At 44.7% G+C, this 17319-nt stretch overlaps 1 protein-coding gene across 1 annotated transcript in view; it reads right to left on the bottom strand.

Annotated features, from left to right (window-relative positions):
* The window catches only part of col8a2 (collagen, type VIII, alpha 2), an 86360-nt gene that overhangs the window by 15258 nt on the left and 53783 nt on the right, over positions 1 to 17319 (bottom strand). Inside the window, exon 2 of the mRNA XM_083775638.1 lies at positions 3690 to 3883. Within this exon, the coding sequence (XP_083631764.1) occupies positions 3690 to 3840 (151 nt within the window). The 5' untranslated portion in view covers positions 3841 to 3883. The remainder of the gene's footprint in view (positions 1 to 3689; positions 3884 to 17319) is intronic.

Here is a 17319-nt window from a genome sequence, read left to right as displayed (position 1 = left end):
CCCACACAGTGACAGCACTCCATGTTTACGGCACGCACAGACAGACAGACAGACAGACAGACAGACAGAATATTATGTAGGCTATAATACACTGCAGTGTTTTTATGTGCAATTGATTAATGTACACGTCCTCATTTCGATCAGGGCTTCAGTCTCCTTATTCGACCACGTCTATAACGGGACATGTTTGCGCTGCGTAAAATATGCCTTCTCCGTCTCCAACTGTGTTCAGCCCCTCACCCGCCACATTATGTTTGCTTCATTTCCTTTATTTACTGCGGATTGCATTCACACCTGCACCGAATCGTAGTCAAGTGCGATTCGAAGCGAAGCGAAACCCACGTTTTTGGGCGGAGTAAAATGCGGTTATTTGCTGCGCATTAGGATTCGAATGAGCCTTCACACCTGCCAAACGAAGCGCACTTTCTGACAATGCGCAGCAGGATTCGTTTTAATCGCAGCAAAGCTCTCTGGTATGAATGTGACCTTAATGTCAACGAAGTCCACACCCACAACACCAGAGGGAGTTCAACAAACCATGTGCAAGTTTGCAACCCAGATTTGACAGGACACTTTTACAGTTTACAACAACGACAATAAATGACATAATACATTAATACTAAACTAACTAATACACCAAAGATTCTTACATGCACCGTAGGCCTATGCGTTTTTTAATGATGATTTTACCGTTTTTCTTATAGAAGTGTATATTTGTACGTCTCTAAATGTTCTGATGAATTGCAACCCTGTTCGTAAACAATTAAGTGTAATGCTCATGGTGTCGTCCACAGTAATAGTTTTAGTATTGAGTTGTGCTTTCGTTTGAAATGTACCGATTCGGCATACTGTTAATCAATCAATCAATCAATCAATCAATCAATCAATCAATCAATCAACCAACTAGACAGTGACAGTGTGCCTTGTGGTTAGAGTGTCCGCCATGAAACTGGGAGGTCGGGGGTTTGATCCCCGGCCGGGTCATACCAAAGACTGTAAAATGGGACCCAATGCCTCCCTGCTTGGCACTCAGCATCAATCGGTTGGATTGGGGGTCAAATCAACTAATGATTCCCGAGCGCGGCGCACACTGCGGCTTACCTCCAACAGATGGGTCAAATGCGGAGAACAAATTACACTGCGGTAACATGTGTGACTAATCGTACGACTTTGACTTCAATCAATCAATAAACCTGTGTAGCGTCACTGTCAGTCTATCCAAAACTGTTACTTCTCAGGAAAAATGTAATAAAAATAAAGAGAATAAAATGACCTGTGTTTAGTCAGAAGCTCTTCTTAATACTTTTCATTGGTTAAATATTTGTGAAACCCACACGAAAAAAAAAAAAAAAAAAAAACAAACAGCGGAAATAGCTGAGCTTGTATTATTGCATTGTATTATATTTGCTACCTTTGTGCAACACTGTTGCATGACAAAGTATGGGGTATTGATTTATGAAAAAGAAAAACATCAAAAGTTGAGATCCAAGGTTTCTGCATGCCCGACAGCAGTGATAATATAATAGGTCTGTGCTTACAAACACATTAATGTGGTGCATAAAGACAAATGCTGCTATTTGCAAGCAAAATTTGCAAGCTAATCTACCCTCAGCCAATAGATTACATTGCATATTTGAACATTTAAAATTGCGAATAAAGAATCAAAACACATTCTGTATTCATATTAGCAGTATGTATAACCTATATGAGCAGTGTTTTGCTTTAGTGACTATTCTGTTGTCTATAATGCTGCCCGACATGCAATGAGACTTTCTGACCACACTGTGGCGGTAAAAGCATGATGTTCACGTGAGCAACAAAGCCTTTCCCTTGGTGGAGTCCAAGTTTATTTCAAAGCCACACTCTTAGCAATGCAACCAAACACAGCATGCCTTTAGATTATGGACGTGCACTCAGGTCAGGATCTGTGCTATCTCTCGGAGCCATTCCCAGGAATCTAAGGTTTCGGAACGCTTCACTGCACTTCCTCTGAATGTGACTTCTGGAATGTGCCTTTGTCAAACATTATTTCATGGCAACTTACTGATAATGTGTCTGTCATGAGAGGAAATTAGTTTTAAAGCAGGGGCCTCTGGGTGTGTCGTGATGTCGTCCATGCAATGCACAAACTAAATGGAGACAAGTTTGGTAATGATGTGACTGTTTTGGTTTACATCCAGAGTCTGTGTGTGTGTGTGTGTGTGTGTGTGTGTGTGTGTGTGTGTGTGTGTGTGTGTGTGTGTGTGTGTGTGTGTGTGTGTGTGTGTGTGTGTGTGTGTGTGTGTGTGTGTGTGTGCATGCGTGCGTGTAGGCCTACAGTATTAGGGCCAAATTTCCCCACAAGTACAGGAGAATTAGAGAAATAGGACAAAAGTTTTGGCTTAAAAATATAGTAATATTATACGTGTGTGTGTGTGTGTGTGTGTGTGTGTGTGTGTGTGTGTGTGTGTGTGTGTGTGTGTGTGTGTGTGTGTGTGTGTGTTTGTGTGTGTGTGTGTGTGTCCTCCCTCTCTCTCTCCCTCTCCCCCTTTCTCCTCTCCCCATCCCGTACAAAACGTGAAAAACAGCAGGGTAACAGCATCCAGATGGTGGGAGGAAACAAGTGGCCATGCAGCATGGAGCTCAGCCAAACAGCGGGCAATCAGACCTCCACCACCACCAGGCCTGCATGGTGAGAAACCTGCCAAATCCCGCCGGACCCACGGGGTACAGACACACACACACACACACACACACACACACACACACACACACACACACACACTCCCACAGAGAGCCAATAAACCCGCGACTTTAGCACACAAACGTATTTGTCTAGTCTCTGTTCCCTAGGCCCATGTCCATAAACACTTCTTAGACCGGGTTGTTGTGGGCAGTGGTGTAATGTATTGACAATGAAATAATTAGGAAATTAGGTCAAATGCCTGACAAATATGACGTAAATTTGTGGCAACATTAAATGCCATTGACAATGAAGGGGAATATGTCATAGACGAGCAAATCGGCTAACCAATCACATAAATTCAGTTGTTCATGAGATGATGTACAGTATGATGAAGTCTAATGATAAGAGCGCCCCTCACTTCACATGGGTGTGATTTTTGTTTTGTTTTTTATTATTTGACAGCTTTAGTTACTTTGTAGATTTAGATTATTAACACAAACCATATATAGATGAACGACTATTTTAGTAAAATGAGTGCTTCTTTTTTACTTTTGTACTACTATTTTTATATTGTGGTATGTATTGCTAAGCTTTTAGAATCTGAGTTGTTCTTCCACAACCGGTTGTGGGAGCGTGTTCAATGCTGCAGTGTCTTGATGTTATTTGTCTTTGTCGCTGCGTTGTGTTTTCATTCTTGCTTGCATAGCAAAGTTGAAGTTTTCCGCATCTGAACCACATGAATGCGCAGCATGGTTTGAATGAGTCGAAATGTGATCAAATTATCGGGTTATTGCCATGGGGAATTGTATACTGTCAACTGAAGAGACAAGTGTGGAGTGGTTTGATGGCATCTTTGAAACGAGTTAATAAAGTTGTCACAGAGTTGTATTGTGCACGCACACGCACACGCACACGCACACACACACACACACACACACACACACACACACACACACACACACACACACACACACACACACACACACACACACACACACACACACACACACACACACACACTTACCAATATAATGTCCCTTGCCCTCTCGAAATGGGGGTCCGATGGGCCCTTTCATCATGGGCTGCATGTACTTCATTTGGGGCATAGGGGGGTAGCCTCCGGCCAAAGCACGCCCCCCCAGCATCAGCAGCAAGCAGACAGGTGCCAACAGCATGGTCACTATCCTCCCAGGCTCCAGGCGTCACACACACGTACAACTAGACCAAGGACAGAGAGCAAGAGCAGATGTTTAGAATGGCGATTCCCAACCTCTGAGCCGGGGCCAGAGGTTATATTGTTGACAATATGGCATTAATATTAAATGCTTTCAAGGTCTTAGAGTGGGCTCTGATCCAGAAGAGGTTTCGAAGAACGCAATGCTATAGGCATCACTGTACACAGAGCAAGGTATTTCATGTCAAAACGTCACTTGTTGTATTCAAAGACATGTGTAACATATGGTAAATGGTGCATATGCTGTATGGCACATTTATCCAGCTTATCCAAGCTTTACGAAGTGCATATCATTCACACACTTATTCACGCACTGATGCCGGAGGAATACATGCAAGGCACCAACTTTGCTGGTGCCTTGCTGGGTCAAAATAGCTGATCTACGAGCTTGTAGATCAGCTATTTTCGGGGAGCAACCCTGCACTCTTCATCTACTGGAGATGCGGTTGTACGACATGGATTTCGAAACAAATTAGTTCAATGCAAAATGTTGCGTTCAAGTTGAGGAGACTATATAAAAACTATTCTCCTGAATGCAATGGTCCATTCATCCATACATTGGGAGGAGAAGCGGCGAACAGTCGACGCCAGCTTCCTCACTTCCCACATTCACACACCAATGGTGGCAACCACTGGAGGCAATGCAGGGTTCAGTGTCTTGCCCAAGGACACTTCGACATGTGGACAGGAGGAGCCGGGATTCAGTGTTTCACATCGGATTCAGACAACATAATGCCTATACCGATATACAGTATAGGCAAGGCAACAGTACTGTTGTACAGTAGGCCTACAGTATATAGCCAAGACTCAAATACCGATGATATGCTGGCGTGGGCTTGGTCGGGTCACGGTTTGACCCTGGCTAGCTGTCAGAAAGTGTGACAGGCGGACATGTTGACTTTAATTTACTGCAGGAAGAAGTGATCACTTCATCCTCATGTTACCACTGCCAAATATTTACACAACCCTGGTCAGGTGCAAGCAGGAAGCCATTGGAGGATGGCGTGCGTCTGTGTCTCTGTGGTGTGTGTGTGTGTGTGCACGTGCGCACACATGTACATACGACGTACTTGCCTATATCAGTGTATAGGGGTGCAACCCCTGAGATGATGTGGGAAAGTGGACACAATTTCCTCTTCAACCCCACCTATAGTAACTGCACGGTAAAATCCTCAGTGTCAATAAATATACATTTGTACATTTGTACATTTGTACATACCGTACTGTGTTCAATTAACATGAATGATTTTACTGTGTGAACTGCTGTCTATTCGCCGGCATTTTGGGCTGATGACAGTCAGGAGCTCCCTTGGGATAATAACGTGACGCAAAATGTGATCCTGGGCATAACCTGCTCACTTTTAAAACACCAACAATATCACACTTACATCACGCAGGGAGGGGAAGGCAGTAACTTATGCACAGCTGTCCTATATGGCTTCCTGTCTGGCTGTTTCCAAAGGGCAAGTGATTCCTTTCACCGCATTGGTGACAGATTTACATAAACCAACATTCAAGGCCAGTGCAGTCTGTGAAAGGACCTGCACTTTTCAACCTACCTCCATAAAATCAGTCCTCACTAATGATCATGATAAAATAGCATATTTTAGGGCTGTGGGCAGGTCAGAAACCCGTCCACCAGTGACATCATCAATGGGGAATCCAAGCAAATAGAAACTGCAGGCTTTCTATTCCTGAAAAGTTGGAATGCGAAAATGGAAGCCATCGTTCTCACAATAATAATTTAAATATATATATTTGTAAATCTTGTTTAAAAAAAAACCTAGTAACGATGATGTCACTGGTAGACGGGTTTCTGAACTGCCCACAGCCCTCCTATGAGACACCACCCTGGGCAAGACCTACGCTGAAAAGACTATCATCGGAAGTTGTGGGATTTTAGCGGAAGTATCGCCTAAGGAAATGACGTTGATGCTTTACAAGAGTGTTAGAGTGGCAGGCGTGGCAGGAAATCCTGTAAGAGGGCACTTTTGGACAAAAATAGCGTAAATATCAGATCTACAAACTCGCAGCGTCATGCTGCGACGCGTTGAGAGCTTGTAGATCAGCTATTTTCGGGCCGCAACCCAGCACTCTTTAGCTAGTGGAGATGTGGTGTACCACATGGATTTGTAAATAAATGTATTCGACGCAAAATGCTGCGTTCAAGTTCAGGAGACTTCGGGAAAAAATGGCATGGAAAGGAGTGGCATTTGCATTACTTTCACCATAGTAAATGCTGCATTCGTGGTCTGGGGAGGGCAGTTGTTTTACAGACGGGTAAAAGGGCAGGGGCTGAAGCCCCCTTTGATGTCTATGTGTGCATGTCCCTGTCATGCAGGTTACTTATATGATATCTGTAGTAATGGTTATCAACCTTTTCCCAAACATCAATTCAGCATCAGCATTTACCTGAGTGTAAGAAAATGCTCAAGTCCTGTTTGTTTTTGCAGTGTTTGTTTGTTAAAATGTTTTTCTTAGATGTTCTTGCTTTGTGAAAGAATATTTAAGTAAAAGCACTTTGCTATACAACATTTTACCAGCACTTTATAAAATAAACATGAATTGACTCCTTTCTCATATAGATCATATCCTGTCCAGTCTACGCAACCCATTTAGACCACAGGACGATTCTACAAATGTCTTCTAAATCCTGACAGTATTCTGAAAAACTTTGTTTCTATGTCAGTGGTTCTCAAACTATTTAATGTAAAGGAGCCGACCCCCATCTGAAAATATGTTGTTCCAGGGACCTTCCAGAAGCAAAGATTTTAGTTAAAACGTTCGCTCTGAAAGAATATGGCCCTCATTTAAATCTGCCACAGATTCGAGTGCAGGTTTCGTAGTACTCCCACGTCGCCACGGCATTTATAAAGTGATCGCAAACAGCTGATCCTTCCTTAATTTCGTTCTGACGTTAATAAATGTGACGGCTGAAATCTATCTGGCACGCCCTATATGAAATCAAGCCTCGCCCTCGTTTTTGCGACATGAGCGGCAATCCGTTTCCTGAAACCATGGTTACATGGTTTCACTCACTTGCCTTGCTGCCCCCTCTCTCATACACACACACACACACACACACAAACAGACGCACGCACGCACGCACACGCATCTTGCAACTTGTTGTATCTTAAATAAATAAACCTGCATGAATTAAATAAAGCTGTCTGTTTCTCCTCTCGTGTCGCTTCCCTTGCTGCCCGCCTCACCCCCCCGCACGCACGCACATATCGCAATTTGCAAGCAACTGTCACTGTGTGTTGTTAGTTGTATATTAAATTATTTAAGTATTTTTAATTTAATATACAACAAAGATATATTAGTGAACGAAAACCTGAACCTGTGAACCATGAATTAAATAACAAATAGGCACACACACGCTGCTGCAGGGGCGTTATCTTCTTATAACGTCAGTGAGTGCTCCCCCCCCCCCAGCCACGCTCTGGCTCTATGACTTATACTCCCATGAAAAATGGAAAATATAAATTTCATTGAGTGTATAGGCCTACCATTTGGAATTATACCAATCGGTTGAGATTTGGCTGATTATAGCCAAAGTTAGATATCAACTTTTTGCGCCATGGGCCATTGGGACTGTGGCGGTGTTTTACCTATACTTGTGAGGACCTCTGCTTGGATTCATGGTGAGTGCGCACTGAAAAGTAATTGGAATCTATTTTTCTTGCCACATTATAAACAAGTTTACTTGTCTTTACCTCCTCACTGTCCTCAGTGTTTGGGACGGGACATGTAGGCCTGTATCATGTGCTGTCTGCGTGCATATAAGCGCTGTGCTCCAGTGAAATTGTGCGGCTTGAGAAAAATTAGTTAATTTGTGTTGTATAAGGGCTTATTGGTGGGTTTTCCGTAGATATTAAGGACTAGTTAGGGTGTGTTTTAGCCGGCGGCAGCGGCACCGAATTCTAGCATGGACATGGACCTCTTGGCTTGAGGTGGCTTCATCATAAAATGGAAGTAAACTAAAGCCTGTACTGTACTGTATGCAACATTTATACTCTCTACCTGGCAACAGAACAAAAGCCACCTTATTAGCATTTGAATGAATACCTGTTCGCCCAACACCTCTTGGCTCAAGCGCCCCCCACCCCCCTAAAGGTGTGTGACTACGTGACTAGGGGGAGGCGATATTCAGTCTTCATTTCAGTGGGTGCATATTGGCTTATTATTTTGCCAGTGGGTGCACAAGCTACCACGCACCCCCGGAGTTGACGCGCCTGCGCTGCTGTTTTGCATATAGGTGCTCCTCCTGTCCTGTCTCTGTCTGTCTCGTCTGTCTCTCTCTATCACTGTGGTCCGTACGTGACACTGTGACCAACTGACCATGCACGTTCGACAGTCTATTTAGATTGCCTCGCAGTCGCTAGTCGCTGCAGTGGCTGTCAATATATGAATGTGCATTATGTGCAGCCAAAACCGTAGCCTATGTGGCTGCATCATGGCACTGGTGGTGGTGGTGGGCTGGCTGGTAGCTCCTATACCTATCTCCGATGCGGTTCCAACTTGCGCTGGCATGGTACATTTGGCATTCTAGCGACGCGTCGGGTTTATTAAACGAGAAGGAGATGGCACATGTAACTCCAGAAAGACATCGGCCTGCTGTAGATTAGGCTACAGTATAGGCTACCCACGTTAATTGGGACTCTCCGTCATGGAAATATTTCAGCACAGACAGCCCAAATCCTCACATGTATGCGCTCATGCAAAACACTGTTTAAATGGCTTAAGCATATAACTTGCAACATTGTTTTTAATTGCGCGATTTTATCTCCTACTAATTTCATATGACACAAAGACACATCGTTGATGTATTCCTTTACTTTTTTATTAAATTTTTTGTAGTCCATATACATACAGTTTTATATAAACATTTTAGGAGTGAATACATATGTGTTTGACAGCCTCTCAGCTGGTCAAACAATGCTGCTCCGCTGTTCTGCGACAGAAAAACAGGTGAGGACAAAGCGTACGATAGCTCCCGATATGGGCGTGCACCCATATTTTGGCGTACGCACGGTTGATAAATGAGGGCCATATATTCAAACATTTGCGCCACATTTTCAAGATTTTTCAAAAATAGCAGATCTACAAGTAGAGCGGCACTCGGTGCTGCGCTATGAGCTTGTAGATCTGCTATTTTTCAACAGCTAAAGTACGACATAATGATTAAAACACAAAAAAGGAGTTCCCGCCCCAAATGAATGCATCCCATTTTGGCCTTATTGCACCCACACTGGGCGAGACCTAGTCGCTTGAGTGTCTAAACGGAAGTACTGGAATTTGGTGGAAGTACTGCCCAAGGAAGTTACACTGAGGCTTTGCAGATCTTTCTACATTCCCCGTGAATGGAATGTAAAACTGAGATTTTCTTTTTAACTGTCCTTTTGGGTAGAAAAAGACAGTTTCCAGGGGAAGTACACACGACGGAAGTCCTGCTCTGCATTAGGTCCTTCCTAACCAGGGCTTTTCTCCTCTGAGAAGAGAACAGGCTGGGAACGACAACCCATAGCAACCTCACTGTGAGAATCCCAGGGCTGCTCTTCTGCTATTTCCTCTCCTAAATCAGTGGTCACTGGTTCCCAAACCTTTTCATGTCAAGTACCCCCAAATTGACACTAATTATCCCTCGGAACCCCCATTTGAAAAGGTTCCATTTGTACAATCTCAGAGTCAGAGGCGCAAGACTGAACGAACGCAAAGCGGCGCCGCCGAAAAATCCGTCCCCCCCGTCCCACCCACCACCCTAGGGGAGGGGGGGATGGGGGGGTCTAACCACAAAAACGTGGGGTTATGGTTAGGGTTTGGGGTCGGACTACAGAGAGGTTGTTCCAGTGACTCAATGTACATACAAAACTGCGTTTTGGCACAGTTATTATTATTATTATGAATTACCTGGCTGTGATTCCTCCTCCTCCCCATTTGTCTCAAAACGTAAAAGTTTAACCACATTATCAGCAGCGCCTCGAACAGGTCAAAACTCACTGACCATCTGATCTGTAAGTTAGCCTATCCTATATAAAATGTACAACACCTGGGAAGTTTTCAGGAGAGGATGTTTTAACATCAACATGTAGTTAGTGTTAAACCCATGCAACTCGAGAGGAAAGAAAACCTGCAGCGCCTTACCTGGTGTTGACAGTTGTGCTTAATAGCGGCGTCGATCTCCTCCTTTCCCCATAAATCCCAAAATGGTGTAATAATATAATTCCCAAAATGGGGTCCGGGGACCCCCAGAGGTCATTGAGCGAGTTCCAGGGGGTACAACTACATGATAGTTTGTGGCTTGTCATGTGGACGCTCTCAGTTTTTTAAATTAACATTGATTATCAATTGGAGTCCCACAGCTAGAAATGGCATTAAAATAGGGTCCGTCCGAGCTGTATAAATCTTCTCTTATGGGGGTCCTTCTCTTCTCTTCAAATGGGGGGGGGGTCCGCAGGCTAATACGTGTCCATTTGGGGGTCCTTGACATGAAAAGGATAAAGTAAATCCATTCATCTACTGATCGTCTTACCAAAAGTGGTGCGTGACACCAAAAGTGGTGACCTATTGAATCCTGTTCCTGTATTATTAGAATCATTACAGAGTGCAAAGCACATTGGGTCACTGATTGCGGTGTAACAACTCCCAACTTCCGAAAACAGTAGAACGGGCCAAACCATTTTGGGATTTAAACAGGGGTGGATCAAATATATGCTTCAAAATATATCGCGTTTATGAACGCAGGATTTCAAAAGTATTACTCCTAAGATAACTTTGGAGCCAGGGGGGATACAGGGGGGGACCCCCCAGCCAGGGGGGACCCCCTAACTCATCTGGGGGGGACCAATGTGACGCTGGCAGGGGATTCGTCCCCTGCGTCCCTGCGGTTATTGCGCCCCTGGAGTTACAGACCCATAAGGGTCCATTTGGTTACAAACTATCATTTAGCTGGAACTAGAACGAAGTGCCCAGTTTGGGACATGTGAATAAAATTGACCTTGACCTCCCTCAAGGATCCCCCACAAAAGTAACATCCCATGCATCCTCTGTCTTGATAAACCACCTTACTACTGCACTGTAGCCTCACACAACAACCCTTATGCTTTCCACTTTGTTCTGAACAATGGCAGAACCTGTGTTTTTCACATGAGGTTATTGGTACCAAGGCGGTGTGAATTACACTATTGTGCCGTGTAATGTTTTTTTATTATTGTTAGTTCTGGAAGACATTGGGACAGCTTTTCTACAGTCATAACTCAGATGTTAATATCAGAGCCGTGCCGCTAGGCCTGCCTGTCCCGTTAAGTCCTCAACGAGCTGGCTTTGGCTTCAGATACTAAGTGCACAGTTCAGTTGGAAGCAATCTTTAATGTGGCGCTACCAATACAAAAAAGTAAAGGTGTGCTGTTTGCCACCATGTAGTGTGTTGAGAACTGGGTCTGTTTAACAGCTCCTCTCGTGCCGTCATCTGAGGTTGTTTTGTACTAGCGAGCACATAGTTCAGCGGTCAAATTCTTGCTTAACAGCCATTTACCGATGTGTTTTCAAAGCCCCAAGCAAGTTTTTCTGTAATTAGTCATGTCTACATGCGTATACGTATGTGTCTGCACGCGCGTGTGTGTGTAAATGCTTTGTGCTCCTGTGTGTCTGTGTAATCTGTGTCAGCACCTAAGAAAAGCCCTCACACTACATAGAGCCAAATCATAATGAAGGAAAAACATATGAAAACGCAACAGTTAAAGACGCTGGGTGGGGGGTGGGGCCGGGATAAAGGGATATGGAGACAGCATGGCCGAGAGAGCAGAGAGACAGGGAGAGGGATTGAGCAGCGCTGGTAGCCCAGAATTTGGTTGTTTGGCCGACTGGCTGACTGGCTGGCAGGGAAGCTGGTCTGTGGGTCTGTGGTTTTGTGGTAGGGGTAATTTACATGGCTGTTCTTGGTGCCCACCATCCTGTACTAGGCGTCAAGCCCTCTCTCCAATGGACTGGGGGCGACACGCACGCACGCACGCACGCACGCACGCACGCACGCACGCACGCACACACGCACGCACGCACTCACTCACGCACGCACGCACACAAATACAGATGCAGTGCACTGCATATACACGGGGATCAGACAAGTTTGCAGACCACCACACAATCTGTTTATCAAATGTTTTTGTTGAAAAGTTCTGCAGACGCAGTTAAAATGTCTCACGCAAACCCTACTGGTCAGGCCACCGTGGCTCAGACAAGCATGCATGCGCACGCACATGTACGCCCGAGTGCGCGCATGCACACACACACACACACACACACACACACACACACACACACACAAATTATAACTTATTGTGAGTGAACACGCATGCATACTCCTGCTAAGTGGTTATACAGGGTGTCTTAAAAATACCCAAACTGTTTAACTTCCCCTCATTTTCACGTGATACCGGGCCATTCAAAACAAACCATAACATAACTGAAATGTGAAGGGAGAGAGGGGCTAGTGAAGGAATCAAAGCATTCTCCTAAGCCTTTAAACATGAGCGGCATCCAAAGTTACTGCCGAAGAAGAAAAATAACTCGTTTGGCAGACTGGTGACACTTTATATAAACCAGATTTAAGAGAAAAAAATAACCACTGTGGACTAGACATTACAGTAACAGCTCCAGAAATACGAAACAGAACAGAAAATTGTTATTAGCGAGAAAGAGGATATTATGGCGGCTGATCTACGGGGCTAAGGGACCCCGCCAGGCCGGCAACTGGCATGCCGTCGTTTGTCTGATGTGCCTACTTCAAGACAGCTGTCAAATATTGCAGAACATATACTGTACGCAGCCCACACACACCTCGGACACAAAGACACATGCTGGCGAAACATGCCTGTTACAATAAAGTTTATTTCAACAGGCATTTTGTGCTGGCTTGTCTACAATTGTTAAATGAACGTAGACAAGCCATTGCATTCTCAGAAGCCTATCTTAGGTCTATCTCTAAACCACCTGGTTAACCTGAGTTTTGAGACAAAAACCCGTCATTTGCAGTAATATGCCTTTCTCTGACGTTTTGCTGGAGCAGAGATGCTAAGCGGAGCAGCTATAGGGCTCCGGCAGCCAATTAAGGCTGACTTCTGTGGCCTCCAAAGCAAAGCCCAACTCACCAGCAGCTCAAGTGGCCTGCATGTCTGCCCAGAGCGGCGGGAGAAGCAGAAGAAGAAGAAGAAGAAGAAGAGACACATACTGTACGCGCGAGCCAAGCAGACACTTACCTAAGTGCTCCGTCTGTCCTCTAATGAAATCAGCAGTGCTTTGCCTTTGGGGAAGCAAGGTGGAAGGTACAGTACACTCTGTCTGGATGCTTCCCTATACGTGGCATGTACTGTACTGTACCTTACTGTATGGACTGTACTGTACTGTACTGTACTGTACTGTACTGTACTGTACTGTACTGTACTGTACTGTACTGCAGTGGTTCCCAAACCATTTCATGTCAAGTACCCCCAAATCGACACTCATTAGCCCGCGGACCCCCACTTGAAAATAATATTCCAGGGACCCCCCATAAGAGAAGATTGTTGCCCGGGCCCACTTTGGGAACAAATGCTGTACTGTACTGTACTGTACTGTACTGTACTGTGAGGAGGTACACTGGCCTCTAGGGAATCATACATTTCCCGGTTTAATCCCCAGCACTCCCTGAAGGCGTTGTATCGAAGTGTCCTTGAGCAAGGCACTGAACTGCACTCGACACAAGGGTGGTTTCTTGCATGGCTGCCTCCAACGTCGGTGCGTGAATGTGCGTGTGAACGCAGATTGTAAAGTGCTTTGGATAAAGGGGCTATAATGCAGGCCACTTACAGTACACAGCCAGGGTCTATCAGGCATTTCCTCGACACGAGGAGCTGACTGTGAAGTTGGGTGTGGGGATACTATGTCGTGGAGGGAGGAGGAGGAGGAGGAGATGGGTTGCTGTTAGTGGCCATTTGAGCAGCTGCTTGAGTGGAGGACATCAACACCCGACCACGATACACCGTATAATGCCAGGTTGTTCTTTTATGAAAACACCAAGGTCGTGATTGTACTTTCAGTCACAACCGCGCAGTTGGTTACCCTACACAAGCCACAACCGCCCATTATGGCCGATACATCCAATTCGAATCTCAACCGCAACCATAACCAATACTCTTGCTATTGCTATAACCGTTGCCTGAAACCACGGTGGTTCTGCGCAGCTCCTATTCAACCACAGTGACGTCCCTTTGTCCCTTAGACAAGCAAACCTTTTCAAACTTCAAACTCTCTCTCGAGCCATTGACTATTCACACGGTGGCCGTTTTACACTCCTGTCATAATTTGGCAGCGAGAAACCTCCCTGCATGATGTCAGAGCAAAATGGCTACTGTGTGAATATGGACAATTATGCATTCATTGTCTGCCACCAAGGATGAGGAAGGGGTACAACCTACACAGAATTCTATTCATAACATACCAGTGGTCTTGGGAGACATGTTGATTATGCATGCCTGTGGTCTACTCTAGACATGGTAGTGTTATGTCATTTTCCACATTGGCATAGAAAACACGTGCAGCTGCTAACTTTAATTCTCAAAAAAAAAAATACACCGCCCAACATAAACGTGTATTGCTAAAACATCTGTTCCTGACGACATAGAGCACTATTGACCATTGACCTGTATGTGTGCTTTGTCCTATACGCATGTTTAAGAAAGAGAGAGTGAGAGAGAGAGAAGAGAGAGAGAGAGAGGGGGAGGGGGTCACTGACAGAGAGAGATTGATGGAGGGAGGGTCAGAGGGAGAAATTGAGAGTATAGCGTTCAAGTGAAGACTGGCGGCTGGAGGCACACAGCGCTTATTGAGTCTGAGGGCGTGAGTATATGTGTGAGGGCGGGGAGAGGAAATTGAGCGTGCAGGATTTTATTTGGACAATCACCTTTCTCTGAATGAGGTAATCCCTCTCGCGCGGAGCCCTGAGTGGCACCCCTGCCGTGAACACCCTTCCGGTGTACCGCAGAGTAGCACTTGGTTCGCGGCCTCCGCGGCCTGCGGTGGCTTTGAACTGCACACCGAATTACTCAGCGCCAGTTTGGGTAAACAATCACTTGCTGATGACCACATAGCTCCTGGGCGAACAGTGTGTCTATTCAAGGTGCAGCTATGTGTGAAGTGTGTATGTGCATATGAGGGCATGTGAGAGTATATGTGTGCTTAACCATTTAGACCTGAGGACGATTCTACAAATGTCTTCTAAATCATGACAGTTTTCTGAAAAATGTTTCTGTTAGTGGTGCTCAACCTTTTTCACATCAAGGATCCCCAGAATTATCTGTATTTGGTATCTGAAAATATGTAGTTCCAGGGACCCCGCCCTGCAGAAGCAAAGATTTGAGTTAACAACGTTCGCTCTGAAAGAATATGTATTCAAAGATTTGCGCCACATTTTCACGATAAAAAAGCAGATCTCCAAGCTACTATGAGCTGGTAGATCTGCTATTTTTCAATAGCTAAAGTAGAACATAATGCTTAATACACCAAAAGTTCCCGCCCAGAATGGGTTAAATGCTGCCTGAAAATTGGTAGCGAACCAATTTGAGCGCGTCTATACAGCATATGGTGTAAATGGTACATTGACGGTCACGCCGTTAGCTAGTCAACGAGTGGAAAGCGTAATGAAGCATTGAATCAGTTCTACTCAAAGTGGGGTACAGGGATCCCATCGAAGGGGTCCTTGATGGGGGTTGCCAGTAACATTAGTTAATATATATAATCAAAATTGGTTTGTATACTTCGCATAGTCATTAGATTAGTAGCCGATCTGTTTGCTCACAACGTGTCTCACCGTGATGCGTTGAGAGCTTGTCGAATTTTGAACATTTTCAACAATACAAGTGTTCTCTTCCCTGGCACAAAGACTTTCACTGGCAGTCCACATCCAAATTATATCAAATTGAGAGTCCTTGACATGAAAAGTTTTGAGAACCACTGTGTTAAATTGCCGCCTCTCTCTCTCTCTCTACTGGCCCTTTGGCGTGCGACCACAAAAGAGGTCCTGTACTCTCCCCGGCTTCTCTCCTGTTGGTTCCATGCATGCTTAACGGAGTCATTAGAAATAAATTATCCATTTAACGTTGTCAGGGACCCGCCGAGGTGTGACGCCAGCTGTTTACACTTCCACTGACGACACGCTGGTGCACGTATACGTATTCCGTACATGCACGCTCAGGGGCCATACATCAGTCAGACACAGTCCACTAATATGTCCATATGTGACACAAACACACACCCTGCTCCCTTGCATTCTTTCACATTTCCCAGGCTCTATTCAACCTCTAAGGGTTACTAGTGTAATGTAAGTACTAGTGTTACTGTTACTGTGTGTGTGTGTGTGTGTGTGTGTGTGTGTGTGTGTGTGTGTGTGTGTGTGTGTGTGTGTGTGTGTGTGTGTGTGTGTGTGTGTGTGTGTGTGTGTGTGTGTGTGTGTGTGTGTGTGTGCGTGCAGTGCACAAATGCTGATTTTCACCTTTATTTACCTTATCCTTTATTCCATAAGTGTAAAATGACTTATACTGGATCTCTTGTCCACTAGTCCCTTATAACATTTTAGTCTAGTTTTTATTTGTTGACGAAATTGTCAATATATTTAGGCTTAGTTTAAATTTAGTTTCCATTTAGTTTTCATCAGTGAAAAAAGGTATAGTCGACGAACATTTTTCGCCCTAGTATTTGTCGACGAAATCAACGCTGACTGATACTGATAGCCAATATCATCCATCTTCCTGTGTCTCCCCAGACCGAGGTGAGGAGATGAACCCCATGCTAATGCATCCCCTGCACTCTGGCCCATTCTTCCTTCTGCCTGCTCAACTGTCTGATCCGTCTTGGGAAGTGAAAGTAATCCCTCCGATGACAGCATGACTGATTGGGCTGACTCTCCTGGCTCTCACGTGTATCTGTGTCACTGGGGCTTGAGGCAAAGCGTGTATTATTAGGAGAGGGCGATCAAAACAAACAAGCAAACAAAAGAAAAGAAAGTGAACCTAGCAGGGAATCAAGGTGAAACTGAATCCAAATAATGTTGTTGCTAGTCCTGGGGGAAAGCGATACTGAATGAAGGACTGAGTCATGATGGTGATATTAGTGAAGACACATTAGGGCAGCAAAGTTGATTATTTATTTTCTCAGCGATTGGACTATACTGATAACCTTTTCGATTAATTGAATAATCGAGAAGCACATAGTAAACGAACTATACGTGTTATTTCATATATTGCGTCACACTAAGACTAAATATACTGACAATTTCGTCAACAAATAAAAACTAGACTAAAATGTTAGGAAGGGACAAGAGATCCAGTATAGTCATTTTACACTTGGTTGCATGCAGAAAATAGCAGATATACAAGCTTGCGACACG

The sequence above is a fragment of the Protomyctophum parallelum genome (assembly GCF_964188405.1).
Source record: "Protomyctophum parallelum genome assembly, chromosome: 1".
In the NCBI taxonomy this organism is placed as follows: Eukaryota; Metazoa; Chordata; class Actinopteri; order Myctophiformes; family Myctophidae; genus Protomyctophum; species Protomyctophum parallelum.
The sequence above is the reverse complement of the archived record's forward strand: the minus strand, read 5'-3'. Positions and strand labels throughout refer to the sequence as shown.